Source organism: Manis javanica, chromosome 8, assembly GCF_040802235.1.
Source record: "Manis javanica isolate MJ-LG chromosome 8, MJ_LKY, whole genome shotgun sequence".
Lineage (NCBI taxonomy): Eukaryota > Metazoa > Chordata > Mammalia > Pholidota > Manidae > Manis > Manis javanica.
This window is the reverse complement of record NC_133163.1, coordinates 34,291,078-34,304,245: the sequence shown is the minus strand read 5'-3', so window position 1 is coordinate 34,304,245 and position 13,168 is coordinate 34,291,078. Positions and strand designations below refer to the sequence as shown.

The 13,168-nt window shown below is 39.5% G+C and overlaps 1 protein-coding gene across 15 annotated transcripts in view; it reads left to right on the top strand.

The window, feature by feature from the left end:
• The first annotated feature begins 8,687 nt into the window (after positions 1 to 8,687).
• The window catches only part of GPHN (gephyrin), a 710,040-nt gene continuing 705,559 nt past the window's right edge, over positions 8,688 to 13,168 (top strand). For 7 of the 15 annotated variants that reach the window (XM_073242241.1, XM_037005850.2, XM_037005705.2 and 4 more), the window contains exon 1: positions 8,690 to 9,083. In XM_073242241.1, coding sequence (XP_073098342.1) covers positions 9,020 to 9,083 — 64 coding nt within the window. In that variant the 5' untranslated portion in view covers positions 8,690 to 9,019. Of the gene's footprint in view, positions 9,084 to 13,168 lie in introns of all 15 variants that reach the window. The other 8 variants (XM_037005787.2, XM_037005423.2, XM_037005304.2 and 5 more) reach the window with 4 other exon arrangements.

Genomic DNA, 13,168 nt, shown 5'->3' with positions numbered 1-13,168 from the left:
GCTTTCCCTCTCACCTCCCAACCAAACTGGGTGGAAATGCTAGTTAGATGCTTGACCTTGAACATGGCAGGAATTTAGTCATTTATAGACTATAAAATAGCCTTTGATTATTTGTTAGCTTTTGATTTGGGAATGACTGTATTCAAACCACATTGTAAATTGTTAACAAGCCCCTAAAAAGCTGCTTTTCTCCAACTCTGAAATGTTTAATTCTGGGCAGATCCACCACTGGCAGATGAACAAAATAGGTACAAAATAAGGAAAATATATATCATAGACTCTTACTTTGTCACCCACCACATCCAACTGCCCTGTAGGTTCTGCCTCTTCTTTTTGTTACCTTCTACCTTCCTAGTACCATTGTTTTAGTTCAGGCCCTCTTTGCTACCTGGATTACCACAGATTCTTAATTGGTTTCCTTGCTAGTTCCTCTAATCCATTTTCCACAGCACCTGCAGCTACCTTTTCTAAAAGAGAAATGAGACCCTGTCACTTCCCTACTGGTTTTCCACTGACTTTACTATAAAGTCCAATCTCCTTCACAGGCCATACAGTAACCTGCCTCCTGTCTACATTTCCAGATTCATCTTTCACTATAACCCCTTCCTTCATATATTCTACACTGAGCTCTATAAAACTATTTGCAGTTCTCCTGATCCACCATGAGTTCTGCTATCTCCATGCCTTTGCGTAACGATGATGCTTCTCTCCTTTTCTACTTGCCCATTGCCTATTTGTTCTAAGAGCTGAGTTTGGTGCACTTCATTTATCTCAGTGTTCTCAGTCCTAGCTATATTAGAATCTTCTTGGGATCTCTAAAATATATCAATTCACTGGGTCCCTACCCAGATCATTTAGGGATAGGGCAAGAGCATCAGTACTTTTAAAAGCTCTTTGGGAAATTGTGTAGCCAGGTTTGAGAATCACTATTCTAGATGAACTATACTGCATTTGTTTACCCAACTATCTCCCTCACCAAATGGTGAGCTCTTTGAGACTCAGACTATGTCTTGTTCATCTTGTTGTTTTGATCACCTAACATAGTACCTGGGATTTGATAGCAACTAAGATATTGGATAAGGTCACAAAAAGTTAATTGCAAAGTCCTAGATCTCTTGTCACCCTGTCTTATGCCTATATGATACCACTGGATCATATTGTAGTTTCTGAGGTCTACAGACCTTTTCTCTGATTAAGTTGCCATAAATTAACAATCTCATGTCAATGTGGGGAAAGTTGATCTGCTACAAAAAACCTTAATCCCTTGTACATTCTAGTAATTTACAAAGTAAGCCAACAGATTAAAAATCTTCTTTCTCCCAAGGCCAATTTGAATTGATAAAGGTGTTTTTAAATGTGGATTTTTTAAAATGTACTTTTGGACTAGAAAAGGTTTGCATGAAATCACAGAATTTTGGCACTAGAAGGGATTTTAAATAAGTATGTAAAATTTCTTCACTTTACAATAGAGGAGACTGGAGTTCAGATATGTCAAAGGGTGTCCAAAAGACCACAGTCAATTGGGGCTGTTAACAGTTACGCTGTTTACCAGAGCTTAGCTATTATGAATGCCAATTCATATTCTAATCAAACTCATCTCTCCTTTCTTGACTATAAAATAACAGACCCTGTAGCCCTGAAATGATTAGTTTCATGTTCTCCCAACTGAGTTAATTAAGTAATCCATATTGTTTCAAGGAAGCCACCTATGTGCTTACTTAGTCCCCTTACACTTTAGCAGCCTGAGAAATTTCCCAAGTCAGTTGGTTTAGAGGGCAATGAGAATAAAGTCAGGAATATGAAATCTGTCCCACTCACTATTTTGAACAAGTCTTTTACTGAGGGCCTTAGATTCCCAATTTTAAAACTGGATTGAAAGAGCATCACTCGAATATTTTAAAGTCCTGTTTCTTTTGTTTTTTTTACCATTTTGAGGGGTTTAGATGAGTATTTGACATTTTTTTTCATTAACTAAGGCATGAAATAAACTAGTATACTTGGTAGCAGATATTTATAACTTCTTAAAACATGAATGATTTGCCGTGTCCTAAGTATTGAAATTGTACGTTCATTATCTGTTAGGCTTGTCTCCTTTCCCTCAAATCCTCCAAATTTTTCAGTTTCTTGAAAACACAAAACTGAAATATTGAAGCCTTTTGTCCTACTTTGTCTGTAAGACTTCACATTGGACTTAAAACTTCACACTGGACTCTTTCACCTATATGGTGGCACAGAATTATCAGTTAGGTTGACTAGCTTTGTGGGTACAAATTTATTTGGTCAACTTACCTAACAGATCAGAGTCTAATTCAAGCTACTCAAACTCACAAGATAATCATTAAACCAAATACCACTTTAAATTACAGAGAGGGCTATACCTTCAAATGTGGTTGCAAAATGTCTACATTTAGGGCATTCTCGTTCCAGAATCAAATTATTAGGGAAACTGAATTGTATTCATAAAGTATTGATGAAATTGACACATTATTAGAGTTTCACTTATACTCATAATATTCCAATTATATTTCTCTGAGCATAAAACCCCTGATATCCTTGACTGCACTAGGAAGATATTTTTCAGTTTTAAATTCAACTGAGGAAAACTTTGTTCCACCAGCAATACAGTTACAAACCATAATGTTGGGTAGTATGGTTTTTGTGGCTTATCTCACTTATTTTACCTTGACTTTCTAGCTATTCAGGGACAGTTTGCTAATGTTTCACCTCCAAAAGTTGCCTTTTAGCAAGGACCAGAGTGATTTTGCTACTTCTTTCATAAATGAAATAAGACCAGCAATGGCCTGAGACTTAATGTCTTTAGTCTAGAATTACAATCAAAGGAGGCAAGTGATAATATGCAAGCATATTGCCTTCCACTTTTAGATCCAGGCAGAAAAATCCAGCTTTGGTATTGTTTGTGTGAACTATGGCCACTTTAGGTGGTGTCCGCTTTTATAGACAGAGGCTTCTGCAATCTGTTACATGCCAAGCCAAACTTCTAACAGCCCATTTACTAGCAATTCAAAGTTCCTGTTGCTTCACATGTTCTGTATTTACTCATCAACTACTAGGAAATGATAAGAAAACAAGGTTCTGTGTTGGAAAGGGATATGGCTCTGCAACCAATCAATCCCACAGCAGGAGATACATAGGCATGAAAATATGAAATGTAATTATTACATGGCAAAATGAAGTTTTCAGGAAAACTGAAAAATCCATCATCTCTGCTTCCTTCACAATTTATGTTTCCTAACATTTCAAACTTTTACTTAAGGTTAATTTTAAGGTAAAACACCATATAGGCATTCCTATAAACCACATTTTCTCCAAATATCAGTCAACCAGAGAGAAAATGAGATTACTTAGGTTAACAAAATAACCTTTTGTATATTGCTTTATATTTTTCTAGGGTAGTTGGGCTTTAAGCGAAGTTTGATTACATGAAACCAATTATTAATAATAATAATTTAAGAAAAGCATGATGCTTTAAATTTTTTAAAAAGTTCATTTAAGGTCAATCCATCTCAGTTGTTAAGCTTGGAACTATCTTCCCAAGACTTGTATATATTGAATCCTAAAAACTGAAGGCCTTGTAGACAGAGTCCTTTTAAGAAATCAAATACCTTTTGGGCATTTAATGTTACTTTTCCTACATGTAACAAAGCTCACTCTCTTTTCCTTTATCTAATAATCATCTCCTCTTCTAGAAATACTGTCCTCCTCGCCTGTAGACTAACCGTTCTTTGAATTAACAAGGAAGAAAAACAAGTGCTTTCTTTAGAAATCAAACTTTTGCTCCTGGTTTCCTCCTTTCATCAGATAAGCAGCCATATAAATAAGTGGTGACCTTGTACATTTGTAAATTGTCAGGACATACCAGGAAGAGCTTCTTTATCCTCTGAATATTAACATGAGATGATGCAGGTGGTATTAAAAGTGTAAATTAGAGCCCTCAGAAAAGAAAAAACCTATAGTAATGGTGAACAATCTATAGGAGAGTTGAACTAAGTGCTAACCTATTAAGGCACTACATCCATCCTCCCTTGATCTTAGACTTTCTGTGGGGTGCAGCTGATTCCCACCCTCTGGAATGATCCCCATTCCCATGAATACATAGCTGAGGCCTAACCAATCAGAAAATGCCACTCCCCTTGCGTTAGTAAGTCCTTGGGGATAAAGATGTGACCAAAATTTTCGGTTGTTGAGATTTTGGTCTCTGGACCCTTTTACACAATTAAAAATTATAGAGGATCCCAAAGAGCTTTGGTTTAAGTAAGTTTTAGCTGTTGATAATTACTTTACTAAAAATTTAAAAAATATACAAACACACACATTCCATTAGCTATCAGAATGATATTATATATCATGTAGCTCTGGAAAATTCCACTGTATCTAATGAGAAAATAAGTGGAAAGACAAATAATACCTTAGTATTAGGCATTATATAAAAATATTTTTGACCCTGCAGATCTTTTGAAAGGGTCTTGGGGTCTCCATGTCTCCCTAGATGGGCTTGAAAAACTACTGATTTAATTTATAGCCTCAAGAAGCCAGTACCATCTTTGCTACCATGTAGGAGAAGCCAGTGTGGAAGTTAAGTCAACAAAGAAGAAAGCATACCTAAAAGATGGCATCTTAATGACATGGTTTCAGACCCTGAGTCTAGTCAACCCTGAAACTATACTCATGTCTGGACTTCCTAGCTACATAAGCCAGTGAATTCCTTTTGGTTTAAAGTAGGATCAGTCACTTGCAAGCAAAAGCATCCTCAAACACCTGGATTTCCAGTTGGGAACTTCAGAGGAAGAAAGAGTGGGAAAAATACAAAAGACCAGGGCACAAAAAAATTATTCAAGCAGCAATCTGGGCAGCATAAATATAGTATCAAAAGTCCAAGGAAAAGTTCACATTTATTTTAGTAAACATGGCAGACTTTGGAAGCATTGTCCTAGTTGTTCTCAAAGAAGTGCAGTCAAACTCCATGGGCAACTGAGATGGCTCAACTTCACTAAAAGGTAACAAGCGTACCAAAACTAAAAGGAAAATGTCAGTTTCATTAAGTAAGAATGAATAAATTTCTCTCTCCAGACTTTGGTAAGTTCTAATTCAGAAAACTACTTCTGTGGGGAAAGCATTAAGCTACTTAGGTCAAATATTAAACATTTCCCCAGTATTCTCTATTCTATGAAGCTTTATTTTCTCTAAGACTATGTCTAATTTCTAAATACCAGCTTTTAAGAAACCTTTGAACCTTTGTTTCTAATAGATTGAATTTCTAATTTATATGTTTCATGGATATTCCCAATAATGTAATCTAGTATGGCCTGTACTGAATTGAATAATGTCTCCTCAAATTTCATCCACTGAGAACTTCAGAATGTGAAGTAGAGTCTTTTAGATGTTAATTAGTTAAGATAGGGATCATACTGATTACAGTGGGCCCTAAATCCACTGAAGGATAACCTTGTAAGAAAGGCAAGTGAGAATACACACAAGGAAGAATTCCATGTACAGATAGAGGCAAAGATTCGGGTAATGCAGCTATAAGCCAAGGAATGCTAAGGATTGCCAGCAAGCACCAGAAGCTAGAATGAGGCAAGGGAGAATTCTTCCCTAGAGCCTTCAAAGGAAGCATGGCTTTACCGACACTTTAATTTTAGACTTCTGGCCTACAGAACCAGCAGAGAGAATACATTTCTGTTATTTTAAGTCACCCACTTTGTGGTACTTAGTTAAGACAGTCCTAGGAAGTAATACACTGCCTAATTCAGTCTAAAATTCATCTTGATGATAATCAAGATTCCCTTAGAGAAAATCTACCAGAGCTTCATGTTACACTAATTAAAAAAAAAATTATCCTAAATGCACATCACAAAATTTACCATTTTAACCATTTTAAAGTGTAGAAATCAGTGGCATTAAGTATATTCAAAATGTTGCTTGCACCCATTAACTGACTTCGCTTTAGTTGTGGCCTTTAGCCTATCAGAAAAGAGGCAAGAGTGGAGTAAACCTTAGAGGAAGAATAATCTAGTGCTAATGAGAGAGAGACTGACCCTTGAAAAGCCAGTAAGCTTTTGCCTTACTTAACTGAAATTGTGATTGACCACAGGAAACTAAAGTACCAGGAGGGCTAAGTGTAAATACACCATTACTGAAAAAAAAGCAATCATTTATTAATTCATTTCTACTAATTTCATCATCATAATGAAAACTGTTATGAAAGCCAGAAGTTTATCTATCTTTTATGTTAATTCTGTTAATGTCAACTGTAGTTTTCATTATTAAATCTTAATAACTGAAAGGATTAAGAAGTTCAAACTTCAGTTATAAAATAAGACACAGGGATGTAATGTATAAGATAGAGAATACAGTCAATACTTTTAACAACTCATAGTTTCAGGTGGTAACTAGATTTATTGTGTGACCATTTTGTAATATATGTAAATATCGAATCATTATGTTGTGCAACTGAAATACAATATTGTATGTCAATTATTCAATTAAAATATTTTTTAAAGTTCTAAGAAATACATATTCTTCCAACAGGAATTAAAAACAAACAAACCAACCTTTAAGAATGGCAAGAATAAATCTCTGGGCACTTCTAATTCTTTATGTACAAAGTTTCAACTTTTTCACTTCTAGTTCTCTCCTTCCTCACCATATGTAAAAGAAAAGGTCATATTAGACAGTAAAGCTCACTGGATTTTTTCTCCGTATATTTTGTTACAGCTTGCTACATTCAGCAGAGATGAATACACTAAGAAAATTGTTCCAAGACAAACATCTTTTATAGTTGTCCAGTTCATTTCAATTATTATTACTTTTTTCATCAACTTTAGTAAGTTTAGCAAACAAACCTCCATATATTTTGGAAGGCTTAATTCATATTCACCCTTCCCAATAAAACTTTAATGAATTTCACCATTTCTACTTTTATAGATCCAAAGTCCCTTGTTTTTAGTTATTTTATTTGTGGAACTAAAGTGACTATTTCTTTCCATGAATAATTATAGAATACTCTAAGTTGAAAGGGTGCTTATTTAGTCTACCACTTAAAAGGTGCTTAGTCTACCACCTTAAAGGATGAAAAAGGCCCAAATTTGTTTAAACTTATTGAACCTATCAGTGCACAGGATTCGAATTTCTCTAAAAATTCAGGACACTTTTTAATCATTTCAAATTTGTACTGCAGGGAATAAAGATAAGTTAGAAAGGTAATAGTGTAACCAACTACTTACTCTTCCATCTTTGGTTTGAGATAAAGGAAAACATTCTCTTGGACATACTTTCACATACGTATCTCTCATTTTAAACTAGTTAAGTATCCGTTTGCCACCAGGCTCTATGATGATAGATTATTATAGGATGTGGGTTCATGACCTGGCTTCAATTTTTAATCCACTGTCAAAAATACTAGCAATACACAATCGAAATTCTACTCACTTATTTTAGCCCACCTCAAATCCATCCATCATCTCTTCTGTACTCCCGTTATATAAAATGAAATACATATGATGTAAATGCTCAGTTACAGGATGAATGTCTGTTTTCTAACAGGAACAATAAAACACTCATAACCATCAAATTAACTGAGATTTTAATTGTGTAAAAACGTTCATGATTATACATCTTTGACACTTTGCTTTTCATTTTTACGCTTTCCAGGTTTTATCATGACAGAAAAAAAGGAAAAAAATATATACATAAACGTATGTGTGTATATGTTTTTAAATTCATAAGTATATAGGGCTAGAAAGAAAGGAACTAAGAAATTGATGTGAAATAGTCACAGGTGATGAATAACATTTTATGAGACATATGAAAAGAATAGGTAACAAAAGCTGTTTTCATGGTAATCTCATATCCCACAAATACTGAAATGGAACTCCATTGCCACGGCCTGGGTTCTATTTCCAGTTTTGTGATTGTGGGGAGGAATATGTTCTTCTCATTCTCTAAGATTAGTGCTTTCATCTAAAAGCAGAGGCTGTGAGTGGAAATGAAGTTGAAGGGCTGAAAACCCGCGGGTGGAAGAGAAGCCAGATATCCTCACTCACGATACCGCAGATTCCTAAGCTTCGCTTGTGAGGTTCATGCTATTGATACAGACTTGGAGATGGGATCCTTAAGCACGGGAGAAGCTGAAATCCTCCCGCGGGGCTGGCTCACTTGAGGAAGCGAGCGGATGAGGGGGGCCAGGATACCTCCCTCTTCGCCCACGGTGGGCTCTATCACAGCAGCCGTCGTCCTGACTGACACCCGCGAAGCTTTCTAAGCCACTTCCAGTTTCTCTGGAGGCTGCTCGGGAGGGTTGCAAAGAGAGGCCCCGCGTGCGACGCCCTTCTTCCCCGGGCACCTAGGGAGAGCGTCTCCGCGGCCCGGAGAGCCGGCCAGCGGCGCTGACTACCGCTAGGTGCCCGATTCGGCAGGGGATTGCTTCTGTCTGGGTTCGGCTGAAGCAGGTTCGTGTCTCGCGCGCACCCGCTCCGCGTTCTCCCAGCCAATCCAGCTCTCCTCGGGCGTCCCGGAGCGTTTTTTGGTCCTCCCCGGGCTGGGCCGGTCCCTTCCCGCTCGCAGCCCTCCGCACCCGGGCTCTCACACCTCCCCTCACTCTCCACGAGTTCCACGCCTCGGGGTGTAGCTCCGCCCCGTCCCCGAGTCCGCCCCCGCAAACCTCCGGAGCGTGTGCTCTCTTTTCCCCCTCAGGCTCCAGCCATCTAGCGGCCCAGGCTCTGCTCAGACGCCTCCGCGCGGTCTCCCCGTGCGGTCACCGCGCCCCCGAGCCCCGCAGCTAGCGGCCTCCGACCCGGACTCGGGGTCGCGCGCCCTGACTCCGCCCACTCCCGCGGACTCGCGCGCTCCCGGCCGGGCCTTTATCCCAAACAGGCCTCCGAGCCCTTGGTCGCCTCCCCCGCCCACTCCGCGCTCTCTGAGGCGAGCGCGCTCCCGGCCCGCGCGCTCCAGACTCCGGCTTCTCCCGGCTCCTGTCAGTGCAGTGACTGCGCTGGGAAACATGGCGACCGAGGGAATGATCCTCACCAACCACGACCATCAAATCCGTGTCGGAGTCCTCACAGGTAACCGGGGGCGGAGGAGATCCGGGACAGCCGCGGCCGCCGTCCCCGACTTGCCTTGGGCTTCTTGACTGTTGACCCTTCTTTGCGGCCTCGGGAGGAGGGAAGGCTGAGGAGGGGGACTGGGCTAGCTGGTGTTTTACCACCTCTGAGAGCTGCTGGAGGCTGGGGTGTTCCCGCGGAGTCCCCGGGGGCTGAGGCCGACCCCTTGGGACATCAGGACCCAGTGCCTTACTGGACGAAGTCCCTGGCCCCCTGGGAGCAAGGAACTGGTGCGGCGGGCGCTGCGGGGCTCCCTGCTGCCGGTGCAGGCGGCGGGATCCCGGCTCCGCAGTCAGAAGCGCGCTGCCTCCGCTAGTGCTGTCCGAGAGGGGGAATCCCGTTTCCACCCCCTCCATCCCCTCCCCCAAGCCCAGCGGCCCCGCGCCGCTCTGGCGGAGCCTGACCCCCGCGCCGGCCGGACCACCACCCGGGTGTTCATCAGGCGAAACTCTGCTCTGCCTCGAGCTGCCCCTGGCGAGCCGGGTATTCCCTCATCACCCATGGGACACCCCTCATCTCCCCCGGGAAGTGGGGGATCGGCTTGCACCCGGACCACGGCAAGTGTCTGCATTTCGCCTTCCCGAGCATAGGGCCCTCTGCCCGCCTGTTCGTTTCTTCACAGGGAATGGCTGCAGCCTGGGGCTGGGGATCCAGGCCTTTTTACTTAAGAGAGAAGGATTCCCCGACTCAGTCTCCTCTTCCCCCCTCCTATCTGGGAACACCCCCCTAGCCCCCCTCCCCTCCACGCCGCCAACGGTCCCGGGGCTTGTGAGGAGCGCACTTTTCTTGGGTCGCGTTTCGCTCGCTGGCGGAAGCGGTGTGTGCTCTGCATGTCTGATTCTGTTGCGTTGTAGTTGGGTAATATCTCTCAGTTTGGCGACAGGCAGTTGCTGCAGGGCATGACTTCCGAGATGAATACCAAGCCGATTTGTAGGGGTTTCTGTTGTGTTCTGTAGTTGGCAAGGTTTGCGTGTAATTCAGTGGCAAGGCGGGGGTTAAAGAACTATATTTGGGATCTGAGGGCTTATTTAGGAGTGAAGGAAATCCAGGATTTACTGAAATGATTTCGTATAAAGAAACTATGCCGACGGGAATCCTAGTGTCTCCCCCGCCCCCCTTTCTTTTAAACATTTTTCCCTTGTCAAATTCTGACAGGTTGAGACGGTGCTCGGTAAGGGACTAAATTGAGTGGGACTTGCTTTTATTAGGTAGAAAGAAATGTCTTTTGGTGGATACTACAAAGCTTAATGCGGCTGCTGAGTTTTACGAAAAGAGATATCCATGTCACCCCTTCCTCTCATTTAAGTGAATAGGTTGCCTTTCCCTGGTATTCTTTCCAGATGTTAATAGTGATTTACTGACTTCTTCTAATAGAAAGCCCTTGGCATAGAGAAACTAGTCTAAACCAGTTGCAGGGACGGGAACTCCCCTCTCCCTTCCCCCGCCCTCCATCAGAAAATGCGCTGTTCTCTTTTGGCGCTGAAGCTGTTGTCTTGTTTGAAGATCCTTTTGTATCTCTGAATTCTTAAAGTTGACATTGCTGATTTTTCAAGTAGTTTAATCGTGCGGTGTAAATGTGTATACCCTATACTAGTCCTCAACTTACGCTTTAAATCCTAGCCATGCTTTCAAATTTGTAATAATACAAAGTAGTAAGAGTAAAGCCTAATAGAAACCAAAGTAAGTCAGCTATCCATGGAAATGAAAGGTCATAGATGTTTTAAAGTTCAACCGGAAAGATTTAAAAAAAAGACTCTGTTTGTTTTTTTAATTTAAGCTTTCCTTAGTATTTTTATTTTGTGAGTCATCTTACCCAGGGCAAGTGGCATAGTAGATAGGTGTTTTACACAATGCTTTGAAAGATGCAGACCTTACCTGCGTACCCACAGTACAGTAGGAATAACATTGGTAGGCAAGCAACTAAAAAAGTTTGTAATTATTGTGCTAAAACTGTCCAAGTAAATTACTTGTGCATTTGAGGAATGTAAATGCATTACATACTCAGATAGATTAGGAGCAGATGTGGTTATCTAAAGGGAAATTTGTTATATTGACCACGGGAAGGAGGAAATTGACATTTTCAAGGGGAGCTGAAAGTCAGTGGCAACCTTACAAATGAATATGTTGGTGAGGATGAGGCTCTTGAGCAGAATAAAAATGTCTTGCAAAGGCCTTGAAAAGCTCAGGTGGAAATAGGTCGGTGGCAGTGGCAAAAATGTCAAGGGGAGAAGATAATTCCATCACAGTGGAATTAAAGACAACCTGGCAAAGCTGTCTTAAGAGAATGAGGTACAGTAGGGAATAAAGTCTAGGTTCAGGAATAAGGATGTAGTTGGAGGAATGAAAAGGAAGTTGCAGATTCGGGAGAAGTCACAGAGGATAATAGGATTTCATGATAAAATAGATTTTTGAAGTCAGAAATAACTGAGGTTTACTTGAAAAGTTATTGATATAAATATTATCTACTGTGATGAAGCCTGGAAACATGGAGAAGAATCGGGAAAAAGCACCAGTGTTCAGTGCGCAAATAATGGGTTTTATTACAAACAGATTAACACTTTATGGTCTTCACATTCTTGTGATTTTTGCACACACACAAAAAAAACCTATAAAAATGAAGCTATCTTGGGCAATTGTGTGTATTAATGAATTTCAAGTGTTGTAGTTTTACTATGTAAATCATTCTTTACTAAACTTAAGTACTATGATTTCATACTTAAGAAAAATCGTATTAAGAGGCCACACTTAAAACTGTGATTTTATGAGTTAGGATTTGTGGCTGTCTTAAAGGTGGAGGGCTTGTTTTGTAAAATATTCTCTGCATGCTTCATAATGGGGATTTTAAATATTTTATCTAAATCTGTTTTACAGAGGTAGTGGAAAGTACTGGCTATCCATGCACACATTTTACAGTGTGTTAGTATTTTGATGAAATTGTGTTGTCATTTCTTAAGTCTTTAATTGACTTCTTTATGACATTTTTGATTATCTGTTGAAAGATAATATTTATACTTTGAAACTTTTCATTTTCTGGATGTTTTTGTAATCATCTCAGCTGTGAATTTGGCAAATATACGCGGTCTCTTGAAACTTCTCACGCGGTCTCTTGAAACTTCTCATCAAATGAACTATTAGAATTTTGAAAGAATAGTGGTAGAAAAATATATAGCAAAGGCATTTCTTTTTTGCTTGATTGTCTTGAATCATTCAGGACTTGGAAACCAGATTATGATAATTAATATAACATGGATATTTTAGTTATACTATTTTTTATCAGGAAAATGGGAACATTACGTATATAAAAATAAGTTATCATGAATACATTTTATTTTTAAGATTATTGTCCATTTCTATGAAGAATATATTGGTAACTATCTTATGTTGATTTGCTAGAAATGAAGGTTATGTTATTTGGTCACCTAAAGTCTAATTTTTAATGTGCTATTTCTAATGTTCTCTACTTCTGTCGCTATTTATAACAGAGACTAAAGGTAATGTGGTGCTGAATAACAAGAGGCAAATAAGAATCTGCTGCTTTTGAAACTAGAAACAAGATGTGGGGTAGATTCAAGTTTTTATTTTTTTTGACAGCTTCAGTAGTAATTATACTTACAGCCAGTATTAACAATTTAACAATTACATAGGCTCACTATATTTCAAATGTGTCACTTTTCACCTACTTTTTTATATTTCTAAAGAAGCTATTTTCAGGGACCACACTTTGAACTACCTGTATAAAAGCTTCAAGGAAACATCAGGAAAATAATGAATACGTGTGTGTGTATGTAAATATGTAATATTGAATGAGATAGATTATATTCCTTTGACTATTTAATATCATAATAGCTGGCCATTGCTAATGTTAGGTAACAAAGCACTTACCTAAGATGATAATGCATTACTAAATTTTCACTAAGAGTGGCAAGGATGAAAAAAAAGATGCAAATTTTTAGGAAAGGACATTTTAAAATCACATTTTTTTTCTAGTAGTAACATTTTTATTGTCCCAAGATATAGATTTTTAATCAGTAAAAAATTAAAACAAA